General features: G+C 33.1%; 2 protein-coding genes across 2 annotated transcripts in view; one reads left to right on the top strand and one right to left on the bottom strand.

Moving 5' to 3' along the window:
• The window catches only part of LOC115453733, an 85,775-nt gene extending 62,298 nt beyond the window's left edge, over positions 1-23,477 (bottom strand). The window contains exon 1 of the mRNA XM_037442322.1: positions 23,143-23,477. Coding sequence (XP_037298219.1) covers positions 23,143-23,215 — 73 coding nt within the window. The 5' untranslated portion in view covers positions 23,216-23,477. The remainder of the gene's footprint in view (positions 1-23,142) is intronic.
• Positions 7,330-9,833, top strand: LOC115449341 (cytochrome P450 6B5). The gene is made up of 2 exons (XM_030177118.2): positions 7,330-8,936; positions 9,480-9,833. The coding sequence occupies exons 1-2, from the start codon at positions 7,574-7,576 to the stop codon at positions 9,677-9,679; spliced, it is 1,563 nt and encodes a 520-aa protein (XP_030032978.1). The 5' UTR covers positions 7,330-7,573; the 3' UTR covers positions 9,680-9,833.
• Positions 23,478-26,224: the final 2,747 nt, after the last annotated feature.

The following is a 26,224-nucleotide window of genomic DNA, read 5'->3' as shown; positions in this document are numbered from 1 at the left end:
TCTATGAAACGCTAAACAGATGACACAGTTTATAAGTGGACAAATTTGCTATGTACCATTTGCAAACCTTTTTATATTTTAGTTATACGAGCACATATACTTATATCAAAATATTCCATTCACATAACATAATTATTCATTCTTAACTCCAATAAGTATGATTATAATCTTTATTTTTATTCATTGTACTATTATAACCATTTTATCCCATAGAACGTAAGAAATATATGAGAAGGTTAGGATTTTCGGTGGATGAAAGGTTTTATTATATGCGATGCTTGTTGAGACCTAATTAAGTAGCAAACAAAACTCGAGCTAGAACATTGATTTACGTTATGTCGCGTTTAGCACTAATAGCTGCCTGCATCTCTGTTCGTTAAACTTGGTAAGTTTCTGCGGCGTAATTTATCACTGTGTAAGCTTGTATTTAAGTCTCCGGGGACTTCATGGATGGGCGAAGGATCGCAAAAAGATTTCTGTTGATACAGATCAGATGTATGCATGCTACCATAGAAGTCGAATGTTCGTAAATCGGCTCATAGAATGATCGCTTTAATTTTACTTTGGAAGTGTGATTTTATGTTAGATAGTTATCATTATCAACCATAAAGTCCACTGCTGAACATAGGCCTCCCTCAAAGATTTCCAGACTGACCTGTAGAAAGCGGCTTGCAATCAGCAGATGTATGTTCATGTTAGATTATATATTCCTGTAATACTTATTACAGGTACAAATAAAGTGATAACTAATTAGATCGTAATATGGCAGTTCAAATAAAAGTTTATTTTCATTTTACTGTTTATAAATTTCGTCGGTGATTAGATTAACTGCGACTTTCGTAAACTTCATTTCCTCGAAATGTTTGCAACTATCGATTCAGAGCTAGATATTGACGGCATTTCTAAGGCTTTAATGACGGCATAATTACATATTCTAAGGAAAGCCTTAGAATATGTAATTATGCCGTCATTAAAGCCTTAGAAATTACATTAAACTTTCCGATATACATTATTATTTTATACGGCATTTGAATCTAGTATCATAAATGATATTACCACGACGAGGCAATGAAGTCATTCATGCGCTAAAAGCATGTAAACACATAAACTTGGTGTCAGTGGCAATAAACACGAATATTACGTGTTGTGTTCAATTTAGCGTCTACAAAGAAGGTTGTGGCTCCGTTACCCGATATGCTTTTCCGATCGACAGACAGTCACGCGAGGCGACTATCGCGTAATCAAACGAATATTACCCTTGCAATCAATTATATTTTCGTTTATCTGCATGCAAACATTTAGTGAATCACAAATTTTTAGTCTTGGTAATCTTTTTGAGGAATGGCGATTATTTTAGATATGTTACAATGGCGGTAGCTACTTCCGCAGCTAACGGCTTTGGTGATAACCTATTAAACCTAATGTTACCATGGAACATAGCATATCTTTGTCTTAAGGTGGCTCCTATGATAGTATTTTTACCGTTGTCTAGAATACTATTTTCTGACAAACAGGGTTAAAATCTATTTATGACAAGAAATCAGATTCCATTGAATATAAAATGCACAAGTTGGTGATGTTTCAAATATTAACTGTTAAATGGATTTGCATAAAATTTGGCACAAAGAGCTTTGGATCAACATTTATGCTACGTCCTGGAATACTGCCTAGTGGCACTTTAATTCGAAGAAATTTGCATCGTAAGAGCCAAGCAGAGGATAATAGAATAACAGGGTGCTCGAATGAACGGACTATTATCTTGTAGGTTTTATTATTTCTTTTTTCAGCTATAGTGCACGCTGTACATGAGCGGCTGAATAGACTAAATCTCGTAGTGGCTTTGAGTTAGCTGCATTAAAATGTTTTATTTATTCAGTTACTAGTTAAACGCCGAAAGCGTCTGCCAACTTGTTTGTAGAAGCTTAACTTTGAGACGTTAATTAAAATAACACATTTATATATTATATCGTCTAGCTATTGAAGAATTCGTATGCGTACATACAAAGATTATACAGCTGTTAAGGAAAATCGAACGTACTGTATGAATAGATCGATAAGGCGATTAAAGACCGATGAGTTTCTGGGTTCAATCCCTAGATGTTGTGGAAATAGGAGAGATTTTCCGTAAAAATTCACGCGTTTTGCTCGGCAACGTAGTTTATATCCGATATGACGATGAGCATGACCTCAATCACATCATGAGACGGAAAAGCTCGGCGAACCGTACGTACATGCACTAGATACACTTCTGTTTACCCCTCATGTGCAGGTGTTAGTTCGCGTAATGTTTTAAGTAAATATTTTTAGGTTGACGCTAACTCGCGTCTGTGTAAAATAAATTTTAGTTAGGACATGTCAGAACTTGTCCAACCTAGAACAATTTTAGCAGGCACAGATTTTCACACCAACAAAGTTGTAACTTTGTGATTTGCGGCGGCTAATAATATTCAGTACTATATAGTTTAACACGTTGTAACATTGTTATTGTAGAATTCAAATATAGCGCTTTTACGACGAACCGAACTTGTTTAAAATCTGCATATTGTGGTTCAATTTGTTAATTTTTGTATATACAATTAAGTATTATAAAAGAGTGTGAACAAGTAATATTTACAAAGCTTCGGAATTTGTATATCACCTAATGGATTGATATACCGAGTACAGCAATACAATTTAACAACATGTACAAGCTGTGATGATTCTATACCGTAAGTGTTGAACGAAATAGGAACTCGTTCTTCCACATTTTGTCTACATCATTTTCATTTCAAATTGTGCAGAGTTCAAGCTCATAAAAATTAAAGTAAGTATAATGCCTAAAGGTCAAAATCTCTAGTCAACCTCAACTGGCGTTAGAGTTTGCACTCAGTAGTTTCTCAATAGGTATACGAGGCTGCCATATGTTTTCCACTCGACGCGATGCCAATAGGGCGGTTCCATTTGAATGGAAAAAAAACTCTTACGAAAAATAATGTATAAAATAAGGTATTGCACATATACATTGGTAGACATTTCAGTTGCATTAAATATATATTTTTTGACAATGATAATTTTTTATTGTATTCATGCCCTGTTCACCAATACTTACTTCAAACTGACAAGCTTGAAAAGCCGTGTCTAGTACAAGATGTAGAAATAAACAATATTGGCAACTCAAACACATTTTAGACATGTAAAGATTTAAGATAATATTTCAAGAGATTGTAAACGTAACATACAGAGCGACTATCCTGAAATGCTACTTGCGATTGCGCGCTCCCGGAATAAGAATGAGGGAAGACGTATTTTTGAATCGTTGTGAATTATCTGATCTATACAAGTTTTAAAATTTTTATAAACTTAGATGTATCCAAAATGCTCTCAATTTGTGCTTCTTTCCTTAAGTAGGTAAATAGTCGTCCAGTGTAAATATTTTATTGCCATTTTAAATTGCGAGAACAGCTAAACGACTTCGAAAGAATTTTCTTCACATAACATTAATTGAACCTTTCGCTGTAACACTGATATGGTACTTTTGTGTTTGTTTCAATTTAACAGCCGTCAGATTTTTGAGTTCAAAATCAGTATTATAATAGTGTATCATAATATATGAGTTTAAAATCATATATTATGATACACTAATGTGTCATTTTATGAAGAAGAACATCTGTAAAAACTGTTAGCGGAATAGTTTTAAATAAGAATAATACTTTATTCTAAACTGTAATGGATATCCAACACAGCAAATGAAAGCAAAGAAAGTTATGATTTTGAAGTCAAGAAGCTCAGTTACTTTTAAAGTATGTTGTGATGAAATAGGTAGTAGCTAGCATACGGGAACCTGTATGTATTTCGTAAAAACCTTGTTAAAAAGTTACGAAATAAAAGTTATTCTTGCATTTCGTTAATTAGTTGCGACCGCAGAAGTACGGTCTCAGGTAAAATTCAGCTTGTTTGGATTAAACGTAATCTTAGAAAAAACACGTCTCTGTTTGCCTTATACAATATTAGCTACAGCGCGATCTACATTTACATAAAATGAGATTTATATTTAAAAATTACGAGATATTGTCCGCAATATAATTTATTACCTACATGCTGATAGACGGCTAGGAAAGCGTGAATAGGCCTTGATAACTATAGTAGATAGAGATGTCCCGTTTGCACCTGCCCATTCACAATTTTAGACATTGGGTAAACCAAATACTGATATTTGAAGAACGAGGTGTGAGAAATTCGCATTCCTCCAATATCCAGAAGCGATACAAAAATATTTGCTAGTAACAGTATTTTTCGTATAATATAAATCGAATCAGCGTCTCTTGTTTTACGCCTGCTCGTAGTCGGCGTATTACGGAGTTTCAAATCATGTATAATGTAAATGCACATGTGAGATATATCTTGTTACTAAATGTAACACAAAGGACGAGTATGTAGTTTGCACTTAAATGCTGTAAGTCTCCGAAGGTATAACGAGAGGTAGATGCAACGAGCAACACGTGATTACCTAACAGTGCAGCCGAAGCAATCTGCCGGAGCGTATACAAGAGCTCTCGTATTGTGCAGCTAGTAGTGTATCTCAGTATCACCTAACACAATTTTGCCCGACACTTTCGAGGAATTGAAACAGAAGCGTCCCTCCGAGCTCGATATGTCGTACAGTTCAATATTATTTTATTTATTCGATGTTGTAATTTCACAGAGTTTGGAGTTCCCGGCAATATGTCAAATTGTTTCAGAAACAGACAACGCCTACTATTTTTATCCGCATGTGGCTGCGCGGCGGCTTCGTGAGATTTTGATTTACATTTTACTCGACATCCAAAAGGAAGGAGGTTCTCGATTCGAAGTTTTTTTAATGCTTGCTACCTGAGAACTCAGTCATTTATAAACCGGTTTGGAAAATTATTTTTTTATTTGAAGAAATATACTTCCAGATTAGTGCCATAAAAATATTTATAAATCGATTCAGTTGTTTGGTTTTTAAACCGAAATAACTGAAATAAGTGATCTTCCACAAAAACGAAGTTGTGAATTTTTCTTTTCCGTCACTTTTTCAGCGGTGTTTTTGTGTTGGGTTCGAGATGTAAAATATTTGCCGGTTTATAATTAACTGTCTGTCTAACCCGAAGATAAGTGGAATATCAAACGATTGTAGTAATTGAGTTCAAGACACGTGTCAGCAGAATTTGAAATAGTTATTTAGGATAGTGATAAGTTTGTGAATCCTTATTCACAAACTTATCACTATCCTAATCGTAAATAATGTTTTAAGAATAAACCAGTAGGTATAATTCTCCGCCAGCTAAATAATGTAGCTGTTGGTAACGAGTAATAACTAACGTCCCATCGCGCACAGGACGCCAGTGAATTTAAATGCACCGTATTAATGATAATCTATAAAACTAATATCATAAAGTTGAAAAGTTTATTTGTTTGTATCAGCTAATATCATATTATAGTTGAGAATAATTGACTTTTTAAACAGATTTTTTAAGTGGATGGAGATGGCATCGTGCAGATGGCGCTATGGATAGGTGCAGTGTTTTAGGATTTTTTGACGGGAACGGCTTTTCACGCGGGTGAAGCCGCGAGCGACAACCATTTTATAATATGACGTATAAATCCTCACTTTTTACAGGAGAGGGTTTAACTTATAATGTTCCCTTAAATCTAAAGTCCCTATATCAGTATTAGAAATTAAGTAACTAAATAGTATGGATCTTCATTTATTTTGCATACATAATTTAATTCAATTCTCGCCCTTATCAATCCATACAGGATACTCTGTTTCACCATTCACCCCTGAATTTCCCCGGGAATGTGATTTAGGTATGTATTTGAATATACAGTACTTGCTTTATTTAATAGTTTAAGTCTAACCATTTAATATACTTAAATGTACAACATTATAAAATTCATCACTGCCTCAAATAGCGGTTTTTGATCACATCACTAGTCCTACGATTCCCATTAAGTCATCCAGAGATATGGAAAACAATTAGCGATTACTAGGCGGAGTCTCCTCTCATTTCGCACCTTAGAAGAAAATTGTGCTTTCTTTTACTTTGATATATCTCAATAAGTATGCAGTTTAGTTCAGTACTTTACTTTTATCCCTAATTTAAGTTTCAACCCACTTGAAATAATTTTAATTGATTGATTTTATTAATACATGCGATACGTTTATTTTTATTAGTAAGGTAAGGAAGTCCTTGATGGTTCGCTTAATTTTGAAATCTCCATAAAGTCGTTTTTTTAAGGAATGTAAACGAAAATCTTTAATCAAATTACTTCTTTAATGATAAAAACACCATCAAAAATTGTCATGTGTTTTACATTACATCATAAAAAAATACATTTTCGTAAACATGGCCGGTGGGCTTTGTGAGGCACTTGGGTGCATATTATACCTATATGACCCGCAATGTTATATTTATGTAAGGATGTAAATTATGAACAACTGTCTATACTTAAATAAGTACCATTACTTTTTTTTACAACGTTTTCTCAGGCGGTTTTATTTCTCAAAAACAAGTAGGAGAATTATAATATAAAAAAACTGCTATAAAATCTAAAAACAATTGTATGCCAATGAAACCAAAACAATTAAAAACTTGGTCGTCACCTAAAATAAACGTATTCAAAATATAAATTGTATGGAAACAAAATTAACTCACTAAACTAAGAAATGACAAATACGTAGTGATCTATCTTATGCTATAAGATTATTTTTTGGCGACAATATAACATAGAACATTAAGGCGATACCTCAAGGTCCATTTTCATACATTTTGTTTCGCCTTTAATCTGGGTAACTAAACAAGTATTGGCAAGTAAAGAATTTAAATTCACGTCTAGTTAGTGATTAGTTCTCGCAGTTGAAAGAAAAATGTAAAAATAATTAATAATCATGGATATTTCTGCCTTTAAAATTTCGTCATATTAAATTTTAAAGGCCGAAATATCCATTATTGTCTTTTGTTTGTATGAGAAACTTTTGATGGGCAACGAGTAAGCAACACTTCACTTGAGTTCAGTAAAATCTTGTGAAAATATAATATCAAACCAAAACAATAAAACTTAACTATAATTTAATCTTAAACAGATTGTGTGTGTTATTCTAATCGTAAAAATAATACAATATACTTCAAATTTATTTTATATTAAAAAAGTTTACTTCATGGGAATAATAACGTGGCCTCTGTTACAACGCGCTAAAGAAAAGTTACAGACATTTTACAAATGGAAATGCCTTTAGAACCAGTCGCAGATGAAATTTTGCTTGTGGTCACAGACGCATAAATATACAGAATTTGAAGTGGTTTGGTAAAGCATTAATAGGATTTTTTAAAACTAGGTTTTAGTAGGAACAGGGCAATGTTAGTTCACCTTAATAATAATATTCTGCATTACGAGTGCTGGCTATGTGTTTTGTAGTGTTACGTAGTACATATATTAATTACTCTATAGTAGTGTTTGGGCGTGTATAAATATAATTTGCACACAAACACAGCTTGCCGTAATTATTTAAACAACAAGATAAGTAGATACACGTATCATTCTCTTTGCGAGTCTCTGAGACGATAGCACAATGTTTAATATTTTAGTAATCGTGTTCGGGGTACTGTTCGTGGTGTATTATTTAACAACTCGAAAATTTAATTATTGGAAAAAAAGAAATGTGCCGCACCTGCCACCGGTCCCACTTTTTGGTAACTATTCTTCTATGATTCTGCAAAGGAAGACTTTTGGAGAGGTGGTTTCTGATATATGTGAAAAATTTCCCAAAGCTCCGGTGGTTGGAGCATATTTTGGGACAGAACCTGTGCTTATACCTCGGGACCCCGAAGTAATCAAAACTATTCTCACGAAGGATTTTTATTATTTTAATGGCAGAGAAGTCTCGGAATATGCACACAGGGATGGTGATTTATTCACTTTGTTTGCCACCTACGGTGATCATTGGAAAGTTTTGCGGCAAAATTTGACACCGCTATTTTCTTCCGCCAAAATGAAGAACATGTTTAAAATGATTACCCAAAATGCGTATGCCTTCGAAAAATTGTTAGAACAAGATACAAAACAAGAAGTATTGGATGTAAAAAATGTGATGGAGAGATTTACAATTGAATGTATCGGTTCATGCGTATTTGGAGTTGCTACAAATACGATAGAAAAAGACGAAGCAAATCCATTCAAGAAAGCTGGAAATGATATATTAAAACCTAACAAGATGTTGGCTTTCAAAGGTGTCATGCGAGCAATTTGGCCATCCATATTTTATGGGTTAAGAATTCCTTTGTTTACAAATGAACTAAATCTTTTTAGACAAGTTCTTATAGCTGTGTTTAAAGAGAGAGAAACTAATCCAACAAAAACGCAAGATTTTATTAATTTGATTATGAAATGGAAGCAACAAAGTTATATTGAAGGGGATAAACTACGTCCTGCACATAGCGCTGAAAATGGAAAAACGTCAGTAGATGTTACTGATGAATTAGTTCGTGCCCAATGTGTAGTATTCTTTGCTGCTGGTTTCGAAACATCCGCAGTGACATTAACTCACACTTTGTATGAATTATCTAAAAACGAACGGGTTATGCAAAAAGCTTGTGAAGAAGTTGACGCCTTTATGAAACGCTATAACAATCATATGACTTATGAGAGCTTGTCAGAACTGCAGTACCTTGACGCGTGCCTTGATGAAGCGCTGCGCAAATACCCAGTGTTGGGCTGCATAACTCGTGAAGTGATGCATGACTATATTTTGTCGCCGGGAATTCACATTGAGAAAGGAATGCGGGTGCACATACCGGTGCAATACTTACAGAATAACGCTAATTTATTCCCGGAACCGGAAGAATATCGCCCTGAAAGATTTATAGGAGAAGAAAAGCGCAATATCATTCCATACTCCTACATGCCGTTTGGGGAAGGACCTAGAATTTGTATTGGTAAGATAATATTATATTATTTATTAATACCGTTACAATATTATTACATTCCAGTTACTTTAAAAAATATTAAAATTGATTATATATTTGTGCGTATTCAAATAATTTACTTAGTATACAGTATTATTTATTTAGTATACAGATATTAAAGTATAAATATTCATTAGAAATGACTTTTTTGATAAATACCATATATTTTAGCAACTAGTGATCTTATTTTAGTAAATCCATATCGGAATAAATGTGGCGATTGATATATCTAGATTAATAATAAATTCGTTTTCGAATTATATATAGTATTTTCTAAAGTTTTCATTTCTATACCGAAGTTAGAGATTAAAGTGTACTTATTCGTGAAAACACCAACAAAAATATGTAGTAAAAATTTGCTTTTATGAACGTGCCATTTTAAAATCTGTAATATTATATTATACCCTCTCACTGCTCTTCTCTAATGAAAGGGTTTAGGTGTTAATCCCCCAAAAGTTTTATTTGAATTGCAGATAATACGTATTTTTATATAATGTATATTTATATTTACAGGTATGAGATTTGCCAAAATGCAAATGCTGGCTGGATTGGTAACAGTTTTAAAGTCATACAAAGTGACACTTGGTGATAACGTGCCGAAGAAATTAAGGTTTTTGCCAGAATCGTTCGTAACGGTTTCAGCTGATCGTATTAAACTGAAGTTTACAAGACGCAATGGATGGGAGAAAGCATTGTATGCTCAGCATTCATAGAGATCCTGCGCAAAAGAAATTCGGCTTAATATACCAATGACTGCATTTAATTATTGGAACGATGGCTTTGTAGAAACTAGAAAGATAATATTAAAATTATAGGTTTAATAAATGAAACTGAAAAATTTAAAATATTTTTTTATAAGACATTTTAGTTAAAGGTGTTTTTATTTTTTAACCTAATAATAAAGATACTTGACTTTAATACAAAATTATAAACATAAGTATCGTATACATAAACACTTCTAAGAGGGATCATGTTTTAAAGGAAAGTATTACAAACTGTTATATTATAATAATGTTCCTTAAAACCAGATAAGTGCGAGGTGAAATTGTGCATCAAGGGCTCCGTCCAAACTTATGGGTAAGGTATCGAAGTATACATATATGTTCAATAGTTCGTCTGTCGAAGAAGATTACGCTCTTCCGACTATGTTTCACGTTTTTCTAAAAAACGGTCGACAAAACATACATTACTAATATTCACTAGGTGAGTACTAAAGTTCATAGATAGGCACGTTAAGAAAACATTTAATATTATTGCTTTAACTAAAAATAAATTTAAGTTGATTCGATCCCTAGACTCGATTATTGTATTAACCGTAAATAATAAGTTCGTCATAGTCAATTACCTTTTTTTTATTTACAGTACATAGATTATCTGTTTTCGTTTCTTTCCATGTGCTATAAGACATTGGTTTAGCCAAATTTTATGATTCTAAGTCAATGGGAAGTGTCCTATCGGTTGTGATTCCCTAGTGAAACACAGAATATATGACATAAATGGTCACATCTTTTGATCGCGTTGCTAAAAAAGACCATAGACCCAATCATTTCATATAAATTTCAACTTGATATGTCTATGAGTTCCCGAGCAAAAATATTCTATAAGGGTTCCTTTAGCGATACGGTACCCTAAAAATGGTATGTTAGGATTGATACAATGTCACAAGTAACTACAATATTATGTTGACAAATGTGAATGTAAGAATAATGTGTCCTACGATGATACTTATGATATTGCGTATATAGCATTAGACTGTTACAATATTATGTGTATATTTATGAGATAATTTATAAAAGTAAAATTTTTATGTACGCCGCGTTCACTAATTTAGGACATACATTTATATACTTAAATAAGTAGCGAACATGTAATTAGAATTAAGTAAAATTGTATTGTCTGGTTTGTGAGACAATAATAAAAAAAAAAGTGATATCGGTAAACGTATAACATCAGTATGTATAACATTGAACTTTTATAATTATTTGTTTTGAATTCTGATGTTTTATCACATATTTAACAACCATGTTATAACTAAAAATAATACTGACTATATCTAGTATCTTATCTTATAAGTAGAATACATATGACCCCGAGGCGTTGCGTCTTTTTTTCTCATATATATATTATGTTAATTCAACTACTACTTATATACAGACTTTAAACTTATATCTTTTTCAGTTAGAATAAAGAAAATTTCAACTGTTCTTTACTCTTGAGTCAGATGAAAGAAACAAGTATACAAACGACTTGATATACCACATTTTTTAATTCCCCACGGAAAAAGAGAGATACTTTAAGTTTTAGTTTTTAGGTGTGTATCTGAGTATTTGTATGTCTTACTGAAGGATCGTAGCTCCCAAAAGGTATGGATCAATTTGAATGCCGGTTTTTTGGTTTGAAAGCTTATATGACCGAGATGCCTTTTAGCTATAATTTAAGAAATTCTCCTTATGTGTTTGAAGATGAACCTTTTTCCTATTATCATAAATCCGTTTGATTTGAATTTCGGTATATTATTACTTCCGTGGTATTTTCAATACATCAACCTCAACCCGACATTGCAGCATCATGTAGTCTACGGGATACCCAACTCCTCAGCAATTTACAGCACATACAGTATGTTTAGGTTTACAAGAATGGTCTTGATGAGTAGGTGTTCGTAGAGTGTGAGGATTGAGATTCATAATGGAGAAACTACTACTTTAAAAAGATTTTAAAAACATTAAACATCCTTTAAAAACAAGTATAAAATTTAATCTAACATAACAGGTATATACTTTTTATCAGTTGTGGAGTCAAGACAAAAACACCACTGAAAAAGTCACGGGAAAGTAAACTTTGCAATTTCATTTACTTGAACGATGTAGGTTAAAAAACCAAACTCCTGAACCGATTTAAATTCTATCGGACCATTCTGAAAGTAAGTATAGCCTTCCATAATAAAAAAATAAATAAATCAGTTAATGAAATATTTAAGGATTTCTGAGGAACATAAAAAAACACAAACTTTAACGAATCACCTGCTTCTTTTGAATTGTTTAAAAACATTAATCTATAGTATAAATATCTAAACTAAAGATTGTTTGAATCCGCTAATCAAAAAACTACTAAACCACTTTAAAGCTTTTTTTGCACTAATAGGAAACTACATTACTCCTCATTGCTATAAGCTACTTTTTTCCCGAAAATATTTATCTCGGAAAACATTTTTACGCGGGCGAAGCCGCAGGCAAAAGCTAGTCAGAAATAAAATGACGCCAGTCATTATTGTTATCTTATTACTGCAATAATATTGTGCCTCCTAAAATGTTTGAACATAATGTTATTATGAGTAATCAATTGGGCGATAGTATACGTGGTATAGGTAAGATGATTGTACATTTATCGAACATTATCTATGAATATGGATATGATATGGTTTTAAAATAGTACACCAACCCGGTTTTATGTGACTTTTTCACATAAAACCGGGTTTTTGTGTATGATAACGCTTTGTGTGGATTGTTCACGATTATGTGCGAGAATATGTTTCTTATGCAAATCTGGATCTAAATCCAAGTTTTTTTTTTCTACTCTCATAGAATACAGAACTACATACGTGTAGTTACAGTCAGCAACGAAAGTAACTGAACAAATATAAAATTTAAAATAGGTTTTAACCTTTCCACCGTTATCAATAATAGTTTTTTTTTCACTAAAATAAACTTTAACGGGTTTACTTTATATTAAATAAAGAAATAGAATATTTAAATTGAAGTTAATGTGTAGAAGCGTTTTGAAGTTTTGAATTTGTTGAGCTACTTTTGTAGCCGACTGTACACAAAATACCATAACAAAGCTATTAAAGTGTGATTAGTGATATACTACGTCAAGCTGTAGCAATTTTATTAAAAAAACGTAAATATGGTGGCATGACTGTTATTGTGTCTGCAAGTAATTTGTCCAATCATTATGAGTTAGTGATTTCGAATCAAATCTGCTTAATCATCACGAGGTGTTTGTGGACAAGTGACCGCTCTCGCCATAGCGAGTGATAAATAAAATCACCTACATTATCTAATAACATACCTGACAGTGTTATTATAGCAAGATGGGCAGATGTGAGACGATCGTAGTTATATATCAATATCTGAACTTAAAAAAATACTGAAATGAAAATCTATCCTAAACTTACATAAAGTTGAAGAGTTTGTTTTTTTCTTTGATTGTTTGAACGCGATAATTTCAGGAACTACTGGTTCGAACATATTTTTCTATTTTTCGATAGCCTATCTAGGAAGGCTTTAGGCTATATAATATCACGGTATGACCAATATTAAATATTTTACGAAGTAGTACCAAATTAATAAGCACACAATGCTTCAACAACTGCTTCACAAAAATAATTGTAGAGGACTCTCTTGCGCTATAAATCTATTTCACAAGACAAATAAAATTATCGTTTCTGCTTACTTTCAGGTATAGTCCGGACCACTTGGATCTCCGATCTTACGGCCTAGTGTCGAGTTTTAGAGCTAGTATGGATAGAGAGCACATCAGTTCTTTGGCCTGATCATAGTTTATATGGGCTTTGGACTGGTCATTGGCATAGAGGACACTGGCGAAATGCGAGATTATCTGAAAGGTACCCTGACTCAACATATAGGTACTAATTGCATGAATGCGCTCTACAAATCATTCTAATGATAATAAGTTTCTACACAAATTATATATAAATGGAAGCCGATTAGAATCGGGTTATATCGGCTCTTCGCCACTGATAGAGGAACAGTAAACCACAGTAAAATATAATATACCAGGACGGGCAAAGTGATGTTGGGTTTTTCTATGTAGTAGCGAATCTAGCTATCTAGTCCGAAGTCTAGCAATTGTGCCGTTTATGGCGATAGACTCGCCCCCTGTCACATTATGGGACGCACGACAAAAAGTGGATGTACCAGTTGTGCCTCTCCCTAGTCCTTTTCGGATAAAAGGCGTCAGTGTGTGTGTGTGTGTGATGATATCTATTTAGTTAAATGGGAATTTTAGGGCCGTCAGGTTTTGGCAACTAAATACCTACATAAATATTGTTGATTATAATATTGTAGTATAATGCTATCAAAATTGATTAATTAAATATCACCTAATATCAATTGAAATTGAAGCACATGTTAAGGAAAAATCAAAGAATAACTTACTTCCTTTTCGAAGAACAATAAATTGTATGTAATTTTGTTCCGTAGAGGGCTCACTTCTACACTCCATTCTATTCGCTTACAAAAGACCCTGTCTCCATTGTTCAGTAATTGTTGGAATTTGGTCGAAAAGTGAACGTTTTACAATCATGTCCCTACGTGTTACTAGATAATAAAAGAAACTGCTATAAAAACGCATGGACCTAAGTACTAGTATTGATGTAACTACTAACACGTACGTGTACATTTGTATAACATATTAGCTACTAGTTACTATACTAAATAACGTTAAATAAAATAAAATAAAAATAAATATTGACAAATTAAGATTACATCTCTGCTCTATCGAAATTAAAGGTGAATGTAAAACCTAATGCAAATGTGAATCAATAATATATAATTTCATTTTATTATAAAAACTAGCGACCCGCCCCGGCTTCGCACGGGTGCAGTGCTGATACTAAATACACTACAGAAAAACTGTGAACGTTGTATATAAAAACATAGTGGCCCGCTCTGGCTTCGCACGGGTATAACATAACAAAATAACAGTATTTCTCCACTATTTAATGGATGTTATTATACATATAAACCTTCCTCTTGAATCACTTTATCAATAAAAAAAACCGCATCATAATCCTTTGCGTAGTTTTAAAGATTTAAGCATACAAAGGGACTTAGGGACAGAGAAAGCGACTTTGTTTTATACTATGTAGTGATACTAAGTAGTTATATAAAATTTAACAAATTTCTTGATACAAAATAGATAGTGTTCGTCAGTTTGATCCGAAAGTCAACCAATATCAGTCGATATCGCAGCTAAGGAAAAGAGAATTTCATCGGAGATCGGTATAAACAAAGTGTGGACGATAAAAGCGGACCACTCAATACTGTAAGTAAAACAAGCCTGTTCCACTTTTGTAAGCGCTTTTATGAGATTTTGAATCTCTTGCCCTATAAACTTATTTCTCTTTCGCACTTGTAAACTGCGAGCATATCAGTTTTACAGTCGATACATTATACATGAAAACGAAAATATAAACGTACGGTAAATATATTATAAATATATTCATTAGTATATTGTACATATTATATATTTGTATCGTAATGAACTTAGTATTTCAAATAAAATGAATGTTTCACTAACCACTTATTATGTATAACAAAATATAAAAATACATAACTAATTCACATTAATATGAAAAGGTAACTAACGCGTGGCTAGCACGGCTGACGGCAGCATTGCACTTAGTCGCTAAGTAATTTTACCGATATTTATTTATTTAAACTTTATATACAGTAAATGTATACAGGCGGACTTAATGCCTGAGGCATTTTCTAACAGTCAATCTTTGGGTGATGCAGAGATGAGACAATGTGGGTGTAGGTATATAAAAATAAATAAGACAATACATATATTATATGAAACAAACATTCTACTTAAATACAGATATACTTATACTATAAAATATATACTTAATATAAAATAAAATAATTTCCAGAGACTTTTGTGTTTGTACTAAAGCCTGGAATTAAATTTAAACTAAATACCATTAAAATTCTTGAAACAATCAACAATCCAATCAAAGTAAAGAAATAAACAGTCTCATCCAAATCAGCCCACTCGTTTAGGACCTATGATATTGCTTTTAGACGCTTGCTCAGTCAGTCAGGGTTAAACATAAAGCACCACATGTTTTGCGTTCAAGGTCAACGATAAATCTGTTATTTCATTCATTTTAAGCATTGTCTACTATTTTTATTGTCTTAGCCATTCTTACAGGACAATTCAGTGGATTCGTACGAGGGTTACAAATGTACTTATTTTAGATTCGATATTCGGTTTAACAGCACTTTCGCCTTCGATTACTACCGTTACCATTCTACGGAATTGTTATAAGGATTGATAAGGAGTTAAATATTATTATCGGATTTGACTTCCTTAAGACGCATAACATTTTTTGCAATGCGTTGTTACAAACTGTGAAGGATATAATAAACGATATGTATGTTAAACTGCATTCGTTTTTGGCTTGTAGTGAATTTTGGAGACTGTTTTTACAAATGTAATAAACAAAACAAAACCCGACTCCCAAAACTTACTACAAGTAAAATGATTGACCTTTATATACTGTTTAATAAGGAATAAATAAAACACAAGCAATGTAATCTTCCTTCCAATTTCCTTTAATGTTTATAAGCATTTTGGAGTTGGTGCCTAATGTCCTAGGGTCAATTTAAATTTAAAATAATGTTAATAACATGTTTTGGAATATTAAACAATAATAAATCTTATATTAACAATGCTTAACATAATCACAAATGAAGTGTCCTAAATCGTTACCCACCTTGTTTTCACCCTGTGATGTATGCATGTTAAGGAGACAATTTTCCAGGCTCCGATATTTTACTTTTAAATCTTTTGTATGATATAAATAATTCAGTAAATGCCTACTTTATTTTTATTGTTAATACTACCTATTGGAAACAGCTGTCATTGTAGACTTGTTCCAAAGAGACAACAATATTAGAAATCTAAGCGGACAGAGCTTCGATAAGACCTAGGAACTGTTTATGCGCAAAGTGCCGACTGACTTTGCATAAGATGCTGTTTACAGAAGCGGCGTCTGCAATGGATCCACGTAAAGCATGTAGCTTAGATTTGAAATGAGACGGACACTTCAAAGCTTCATTTCATTTAATTTCTTTTTCATTTTTAAACTGTAGAATAAAGAAATTTTTAGACGAATGAATCTTGATTCTCTTGTTTATGGGCCATGGATTCGGCGGTGGTGGTAATTCAGTTTCTTCACGTAAAAAACCAGCTGAATTAACCGCATATTAATTCAGCTGTTTCAATTTTTTTTCAATTCTTATAATTTTGTTAATGAATCAAGTGAACAAAGAATTACAATAAAATTTTAATGGTTAATTCTGTGAATATGTTGTATTCATGAATATAGAATAAATTATATATGCTAATATCGTGACCTGTTATTTGTTACTTTAACGCGGTTCGTGTTCGCTCTGGCTTTTAGGACATCCAGTTTGTTCACATTTCATATGCAAACACTTTCTAAGGAAATTGTTTGAACGATACTTGCATCCAATGTCTAGTTTATTTTGAGATAAAAGGTTGCTTATTTATAGAATGCGTGCAATATGTAAATATGCATCTACAAAATATATACCTACAGACTTAAATTGATACTTATGTATTTTTTGTAGTAATTGATATTTATTAATTATTAGGAATATTAAAAAAAAAAGATTATCATGGACCATACAGTGATACTCGTGTATAATTTAAACTATTATATAAAGCTAAAGGATTTGTTTGTTTGTTTGAACGCATTAATATCAGGAACGCTTTGTTCAAATTTGAAGATATTTTAGTGTCGGATAAGTCAGTTATCGGGGAAGGCTACAGATATACAATCACGCTATGACCAACAGGAGCGGAGCATCAATGAAAAATTTTGAAAAAGCTGGGAAAAATGATAAATTTATTTCTTTTGAGTGCTTTCGGTGCACTGCGTAAACGATTAAAGTTACACAACAATCATGTAAGACGGAATTAATCCTCTTAAAAATGTTTAAGAAATATATTATAAAACAAAGTCCCCGCCGCAATTGTCTGTTGCCTAAACGCGATAAATTCAAAACAAAAGTTTCGCTTCCCTGGATACATTTACAAAATCGGTTGACAAAAATACAAAATCGGTTTTGTAGATTCTGAAATTACCGCGTTCAAGCAAAGAATAAATAAACGTTTGAGCTTTATATATTAGTATGTATTACATATATGCTTTTTGCGGCGTGCACATTGCGTGATTAAAATAATACCTAAATAACGTTATTTTTTATTATTATCTATCAACTGCATAGCCGTGGCTGCGCAGTAGCAGCAAGCGGTTGAAAACTATTACGATTATATGGTATTATTTAACCAGCATCAATTTAGACGCTGTTATTTTTTTTATCCGGGCACGGTAGTGACCCCACTACACCTGATGGTAAGTGGAGTAGGGTCCAATAAAATGACTGACGAGAGATGATTACCCATTGACAGTCGATACAATTATGTCGGTCTGTTGGGATCATATATACACAGGCTGATCCCGGAACGCGAGGCGTTAGGTGGACCACTATGTGCGGGTTTTAAACCCTTGTGTACGGTGGTCGGTATCCGGGCGAATATAAAGTATATAAGCAAGAAAATAGCTGTGATATTAAGCAGAATAACTAAGATTTGTCAATGGATACAATGATATCACGCACTCGTACTTACATCAGCTTAATTGCATTCATTAGAGGTGCAAAAGGCAATATTATTGGGATATTACTGACTACATAGTAGATCTAAGCTTTTCCTTAGAGCAAGAATAAGCCACCTCGACCGCGATGATACCAGGGTTTTCCATGGAAATCTATAAGTATAATGTTTGCTTTAGGTACGGTGACAAGTTGGAAAATAGAGATACAATACGAAGTCAAACATATAACATTCAGTAAGGACTTACGCTATACATGCTTTGCGGCATAATTGTGCCAAAAAATACTTCAGCCGCTGCTGGTTGAGATTTTTCTTTGGCTTCACTTCACTTAACACCAGGTGCCGTGAAATCACTATTCCGAGCTCATTAAAAAAAAATTGCTAATTTTGGCGAACTCCAGGTGCATTAGTTGCAGCAGTTCATTATTATGGTGATTGGTAAAACGTTTTCTGCAAGTACTCGTTTGGTATTTAAATAAGTATTCGTACAGAAGTTCAGTAAAGATCTGTGTAGTATGAATCACTTTTCCATTCAACCGGTATAACTTCACGTAAAGTTTTGTACCGAACGAATCACTATTAAGAAAGTTAACCAATTTACACCATAATTAAACGTTAAGGAACGCTCGGAATTGATCGAGGTCGCAGCTTACGCGCGATAGGTACGTCCAAATGAACCTTAATGACTCGTGCCGAAGAATTAAAGATTTTAAAGTATAAAAGAGTTTATAAATCATTCATTATGCTTGGCGCAACAAAGGTGTGTTTAGTTTGTATGTCATGAAAAAAATATCGTAATCTTTTTCTCATTAGAGCGACCGAGTAGGTAGGTAGTTAAAACAAGGCAAAAAGGGAAATTAGTGAACATGCCCGAGTGTCAATATAAGGTTTTATGTGTTGACGAGAAGAAAATAGATAAGTGTTTTATAGCGTGTATCATAGTCTGAGTATCATAGTAATTTTTAGTTTTGTAGTACAGTTTATGAACGAATATTTAAGTCTTGAAGTAGCACTCTACTTGGCACTGGCACTGCCATCACATCGGTAAACAATGTATCAGCATCATGGTTGTTTATTATTATATATTTTTTAAAACTCACAAGATTAGAAACTAGATATATTGAAGTAGAAGGAAAAGCACAATATTTTACTCAGTTGATTATGCAGATTGGTTAAAAAAAATATTTTTACAAACATCATGAGGCGTATAATCCGTGAAGGGTTGGTGCAGAATTTACGTCTTTAATTTACTTCTCGGATTCATATAATTCATTGTAAGTTAGTTTCATAGATCTAAATTTTAGAGACATGTCCGCAGCGATAATTGAAGCTACATGAAATAGGTCAGGGCCGAAAAATGCTACAATTACTGGAGCGTGAAACGTACATACCTCCGAGACTACAGTGAAAACGGCAAGCCTACCTAACCCATCTCGGTCACTACAAATATTAAGAAAAGGTGAAGGCGAACTTAATTAGTATCTATACTTCTATTAAATTTCCTTGTAATAATAGCATAGCAACGTAACATAATACCCATAATACCCATTAAACTTCTATTACATATTATGTACTACCACTTTGCGTACAATGATACTATTTGCTCTTAGTTCTTCTGTAGTTTCTTTATATACATCATTGGTGTAGCCGTTTTTGATACGTATTCGCCATTCCCGAAAAAGTAAAAGGTATTTTAGGTTGCGTGCCACTTTCAGTCATATTTTATTCTGGGGCAACCATCAGTTTCCTTTAGCTCAACATTGTTTAATGATTAATTTCTAGGGAAGCTCTAAAAATATGTTCCGGAGGAAGCAACAATGGCCTTAGACAAAGCGAGGAATTAACGTTGAGAATAGCGGAAGATTTAATGGTAGCGGTGAGATATACATGATAATTTTGGAAGTTTTTAATGCTGTTTATTAAAAGACAATTGTATTCAATGTCCGGCATTGTTTGCACAATTTACATGATTTTATTATTATTAAAGTATCATCATTTATATAAAGAAAATATTGTCTTCGTTCTTATCAAACATAGTTCTTATTTAAGTTGAATCCCAAATATTTGTCACAAATCCTGTAAATTTGCTTTCATCAAATTATAATCAAGCGTTTCTGATTACGATCTAAACGTTCCTACCAAAACTTTACAAGATTAATTACCTTTAGCGTCTAGGAGTTTAATTAACGTGAAATTTAATTTTATTTTGCTTTATTTTAACATGCACATCATTCTGAAATCGCGCTTCGTTAAGCTGTTGTTTAAAATAATCCACTCAGCCAACCACTAATTGATACAATGAATGCTAGGGCGAACTTGACTGCACTGAGCTGCCTTTGAAGGTATTAATAGTTTTCAGATTTAGTAATACTGCGGCAGGCATTGTTGTAAGCATTTATTTCTCTCATTGTATCAAAGACTATATTATCAACAACCATTCGTGTCATAAGATTTATTTGATGAACGCGTTGTCGTTCGATTCGTAATCAAAGCGCAATTAATTTAATCTTGTACATACCAACTACATGCAAGTGAAATTCTTTCACGCTCATCTAAATTAATGCTCAGTATTGCTCTGCAACAATCAGGCTTACTTTATTACACATGATAATTTCAATCATCAAACCAATGTAACTAAGTAATGTAGTCATCCAATACCGAAGGTACATTTTTCTTTTTTAGTGCTTTGACTGACGAGACGAGATTGCCTTTCGCCTGATAGTAAACGATACCACCGCCTATAAACAATAGAAACACCATCGAATACCTACCTTGAATTATGGACAAAGTTACGTTTGGTATGCCATTGCGCTCGCCATCCTGAGACATGAGATGATAAGTCTTATTATATCCAGTAGTTAAACTGGCTATAATGTTTTTTAAAGCGGAACACAGCAGTGACTACACACTGCTACTTGGAGGCAGAAATAGACATTGCAGTGGTACCTAACCAGGCGGACTTTCACATATGAGAGACATACCACAATTCTAAACAGGTCATGTCATTTACACAACAACCAAATGTTTTTCAAATATTTTCTCTTAAAGATATTCTAAACTTCTTTGTGTTCTATTATGTAGTCCTTGTCGCGTATATCCAAAACAAGCTTACTTTAAGCATCGAATCGGACTTTCTGTTCCTTCCGAGAAGCCAAGTGTGACGTTGCATTTGTACTGAATCTTTACACGGATGTTATAAATAATTTATAGGTTTCAAACACCTTTCTTTGTACGGTATATGTGCGCAAGATGTTTTGAATTTGCGGTTGAATTGTTTTGATTATGCTGGCGTGTATGGATTCGGGAAATTTTAATATTGGAATATAAAATGGCTTTTAAATAATTTATAGTGAAGGTTCTGCGTTGCGGATGAATTATTCCGATGGTAAAAGTAATTCCCATTATTACTACCGCATACTTTCATAAACGAGAGCAAAGTATTTTTTATTGAAATAATTCAGATTTCTATAAGTTCATTTATAGCTTGTAAATTTTAGATTAATACAGGCTTAACTTTGTTTCAATTTATTAGTACGTCCAACCATGCACTGCAAAGGTGCAAGATGTACTTAGTGTTGTTTTATGAAGATAACAAAAATTCCGCTATTACATTTGAATAAATTGGGAGACAAAAAGGAGACTGCATTAAAATTGTACGACACTGTACGAGTGTCGGCAGGCCAGTCAAGCGTGGTTAGTTTTATTACGCGTTAAAGTACATTAAAAAAATGTTAGTCAAGTTATCCACGAAGTAAAAAGAAAAGAGGACGACACGGGCTCATTGAAACTTTCACTTTTAATATATTATGAGAGAAATGTTCTTGGAACACCTTCAACATTCGATTTTGTCCGAAAACTTAATTTTTGTATTAATTATTTTTATATCGTAAAGAGTGCCAATTTAGTAAAAACAAAGAATCATATTCAGTCTCACTGAACAATAAACCAATAAAAACATGTTGCGCCGACTGACGTGAGGGTAAAGTTGATTAGGATGAAAATGTATGAGAGCATTTAAATTACTGTTTGTTAACCACTTGTAGCATCATTATATAAAAGCGTTTTGGTTAAATGCAGTTTGAAGTTGTGGTTTGTAAAAACATTTTATTCCAGCTTCATCGGTTGTGTCAGCTGACAGCTATTCTTTACTCAGGTCTATAGCCACCGCAGAGATCCTTAGAAAGAAGTTTGTTTGCTCTTCGACAGTCTTAAAGATTGCAACTATAAACTTTGCGTCTTGTTTTCTGTAAGATGGTGTTTTGTATAACATTAATGATGTTAAGTATAGGAGCTTCCTGACAGAATTTCGATTGATGAAAATGTTTATATATCTCTTGCCAGTCAATACAATTATGGCGGCCTGTTAATAACTGAAAATACAATTTGATTGGTGGCAAAAGTGCACAATTAGTACGGCGAATAAATTTTATCCTTTTAAGTAACGTATATTACCTCACTTAAAAATGAAATACGTCTACGATATGTATAATATTTTGGTTTGATGACTGGTATCGACACTGTACATTTAATGTTTTTTAAATGAGATGAAACTAAAAAAAAAGGACAGACGGAGCTTGGAACGCGACACATTTATATGAGTGAGGTTTAATCCTTATGTTCAATCGTCGCTATCGGGGAATTTGAAATTTCTTTTCAGTTAGGAATATCCTACTACTACCTACGTATCAAAGGCTATTAAGAACAGAAAAATATAATATGTTTGTACCTGCAATGGCTCGTCCCAGCAGCAGCGTGCTGAAGAGGATCGACAGCATCCGCCCGCTCGATTTGCACCACATCTTCGAGTTTTCACGGCATCCAACATCAACTGGTCATTACGGTATCACTTCCACTCAACTTAATGAAGACACAACAAACATGTTTACGTCTTTATGTCTTTGATTGTTTGTGATAAATTTAATTTACTTCTTAAATGGCACACAAAAACATTTCAGAGCGGTTATTAAACGTGTAATTAAACAAATTATGGTAGCCGAAGTTTTACAGAAGTTAAACGTAGTTTTAGAATTAGCTTTACTTTTATACACTTTATGCGACATGCGCATTTGCCACGAGTTTTTAAAAAATCTTTATTTTGCATGGAAGTTTGATATGGCGGTATCAATAAATTTATTAACACCTAATCACCATTTTCAATAAACGATCGCAATCGCTTTATTCGATCCATCTCAAAAATAGACCATTCAGAACAAAGATGTTTTTGACATGCTTACAAATGTTTTTTTTTGATTGGTTCAATCTCGGAATCGGATTGAAAATTGAGATTAGGATCGCTTATTGAAAACGGCTGTAAGTCGGTTTTAGGACGCCGGCAAAATTTAACCATATAGGTAAATTATATAAGAAATATTGTGCTGACTGCTTTATAAGTATGATAAAATGTTTGCGATTTTATCGGCAAATAAACCGTATGACCTTAGACAAAATATCCAAATGAATCTTTTTGGTACATGTATGCGAAATTTTGTATTCAGAGGAGCTGCCCTTTTATCATGATTAACCATATTGTAAGCGGCGATAGCCTAGTTGGTTGTGGAACGGACTTCCGAGACGACTGTCCGCAGGTTCAAATTCCAAGGGCATACACCTCTGACGTTTCTAAAAAATTATGTGTGTATTCTTTGAGAATTATTGCTTACTTTAACGGTGAAGGAAAACATCGCGAGGAAACCTGCATACCTGAGAAGTTCTCTATAGGAATTTCGAGGGTGTGTGAAGTTTACCAATCCGCACTAGGCCAGCGTGGTGGACTAAGGCCTAATCCCTCTCAGTAGTAGAGTAGGCCCGTGCCCAACAGTGGGACAGTGTATAATACAGGGGTTAAAATTATTATATTATTATATTATAACTATATTATGCTTGGTGATGTATTTCTGAACATATCTATATATAATACGTTATTTCGTTAATTAGATATTTAAACTTCCCATATTACCTCTATATAATGTACTATATTATGTTAAGTTTATATATTATATTTGTGATCAATAATGATTATTGTTTAGACTCTACAAAAAATGGGCATTTAAGGTTGTTGGCAATTTCTTATTCAGCTATTAATTTTGTACATAACTTAATACATTATTAGATATAAGTAGTATAATACGGATACAGGTAACCAAGTTTTGTAAACCACTTTCTCAATAATATTAACATTTCTTATAATTAAAATAATGTTTTTAGGCTTATATTTTCCAGTCTCTAACATTTCTATACTGTCCCTAAATACCTATAATACTAGAAGAACCATGAAGGCCTTGTTGACAGTAAAAATGCTCATGGAATAAATAATAGAAGAGACAGCTCCCGGTAATCGTACGATATTAAACACACATTGTTCTGTGACGAAACGCAACTGCAAGCCGTTATATTGGTTTACTGTGACAAAGGTTAAGCCCCGGTCGAGCCGGATTAATAATGCTGTGTACAATAATAATGCATATAGCACAATTCTACCACTTTGAAATCTCTAACAATACGTACTAATAAATAAAATCAAGGTTTATATAACATCGAAATGAAGACCATCGAAGAACTGAAAATGCTTTAATCTTTATATCTGTTTAAATCCGGGAAAAAAAACAAAATGGCTAAATCATTTTTCTTTTTTATTTTTGTTATATAGAGCATTGTGTCAGATGGTAATCTCAGATTATTTTTATCATAGAAATAACTAAAGTTGCTGTGTAACAGTTAAATAACTATAGCCAATATCCATGTGAGTGGTTTTTTTGTCGGTTATTACGATAGCCGTAAAATAAAAGTATTGCGGAGCAAGCCGCGTGAAAACTACAATACTATGCCCTAATATTTATTGGATATAAATCATTGGACACAATATTGACTTTACTTTATCCCGAGAGTGGATTTTTACTCGGAAAGAGCTTCAAGCAGAAGCCAGTGCTAGGTAATAGCAACGATAGGTATGACATTTTATTTCCATGTAAGCAACCATTTATTTGCTATATATATTAAGGACTGTTTAAATGTATTGTGAAATAAAAAATATATTTGAAGCTAGTAAAGACCGATCCGACTATAAACAAATTTACAGAGTAATATTAACACTTCGCTCTAACATTCCAAATGGGCTTTGTAAAAATAATGAGCTCTACTAAGAATCTACTCTAATGTGTTTTTAATTTAAATGAATAAAATGGCCAGAGTGCCGATATTGCCAAGCCCAATGTTGAAATAACACGTAATGAATAGCTATACTTTGGAGTAAGTCTAGCTCGATAAACGAAAGTGTCGATTACACGAAAAGAACAACATTACAGGTACACAAGTTTCAGGCAAGTTTACACAGGGGTTAATTACATCCGCGGTATCGTGGTTTTTCTTTGCGTACGGAAGGGCAATAAAAACTCGCTTTCGTTAACTTCAGACAATACTGATATTACCGCAGAAATCTTGAAACTTAACGTTTTGGAAACACGTAGAAATTATATTTATTTTTGTGCAGTTGTTTCGCCGCAAACGGAGTTACGTGTATAAAAAAAGTACCTAGTTATAAAACAAACAACATGAAAGGCAATGTTTATATAAAATAGACGACTATTTGCATATAATGTATTCAAAGACGTTACTATGTTAGTAGCGATATATCCGTGTCTGACGTTAACACATTTATCCTTTTTGTATGCACAACATGTAAAGTAAGGGCGTGGCTCAAAATAACTAAAGCCCGCGAAGCTGCTCAATATAACTAATTAGGACCACATTAACTAATCTGCATAGTGTAACCTATTTAGTGTCTAACGTTTTAATAACATACCGACATTGTT

This window comes from Manduca sexta, chromosome 24 (genome assembly GCF_014839805.1).
Source record: "Manduca sexta isolate Smith_Timp_Sample1 chromosome 24, JHU_Msex_v1.0, whole genome shotgun sequence".
NCBI classification, from domain to species: Eukaryota; Metazoa; Arthropoda; class Insecta; order Lepidoptera; family Sphingidae; genus Manduca; species Manduca sexta.
This window is presented reverse-complemented; position numbering and strand designations above follow the sequence as displayed.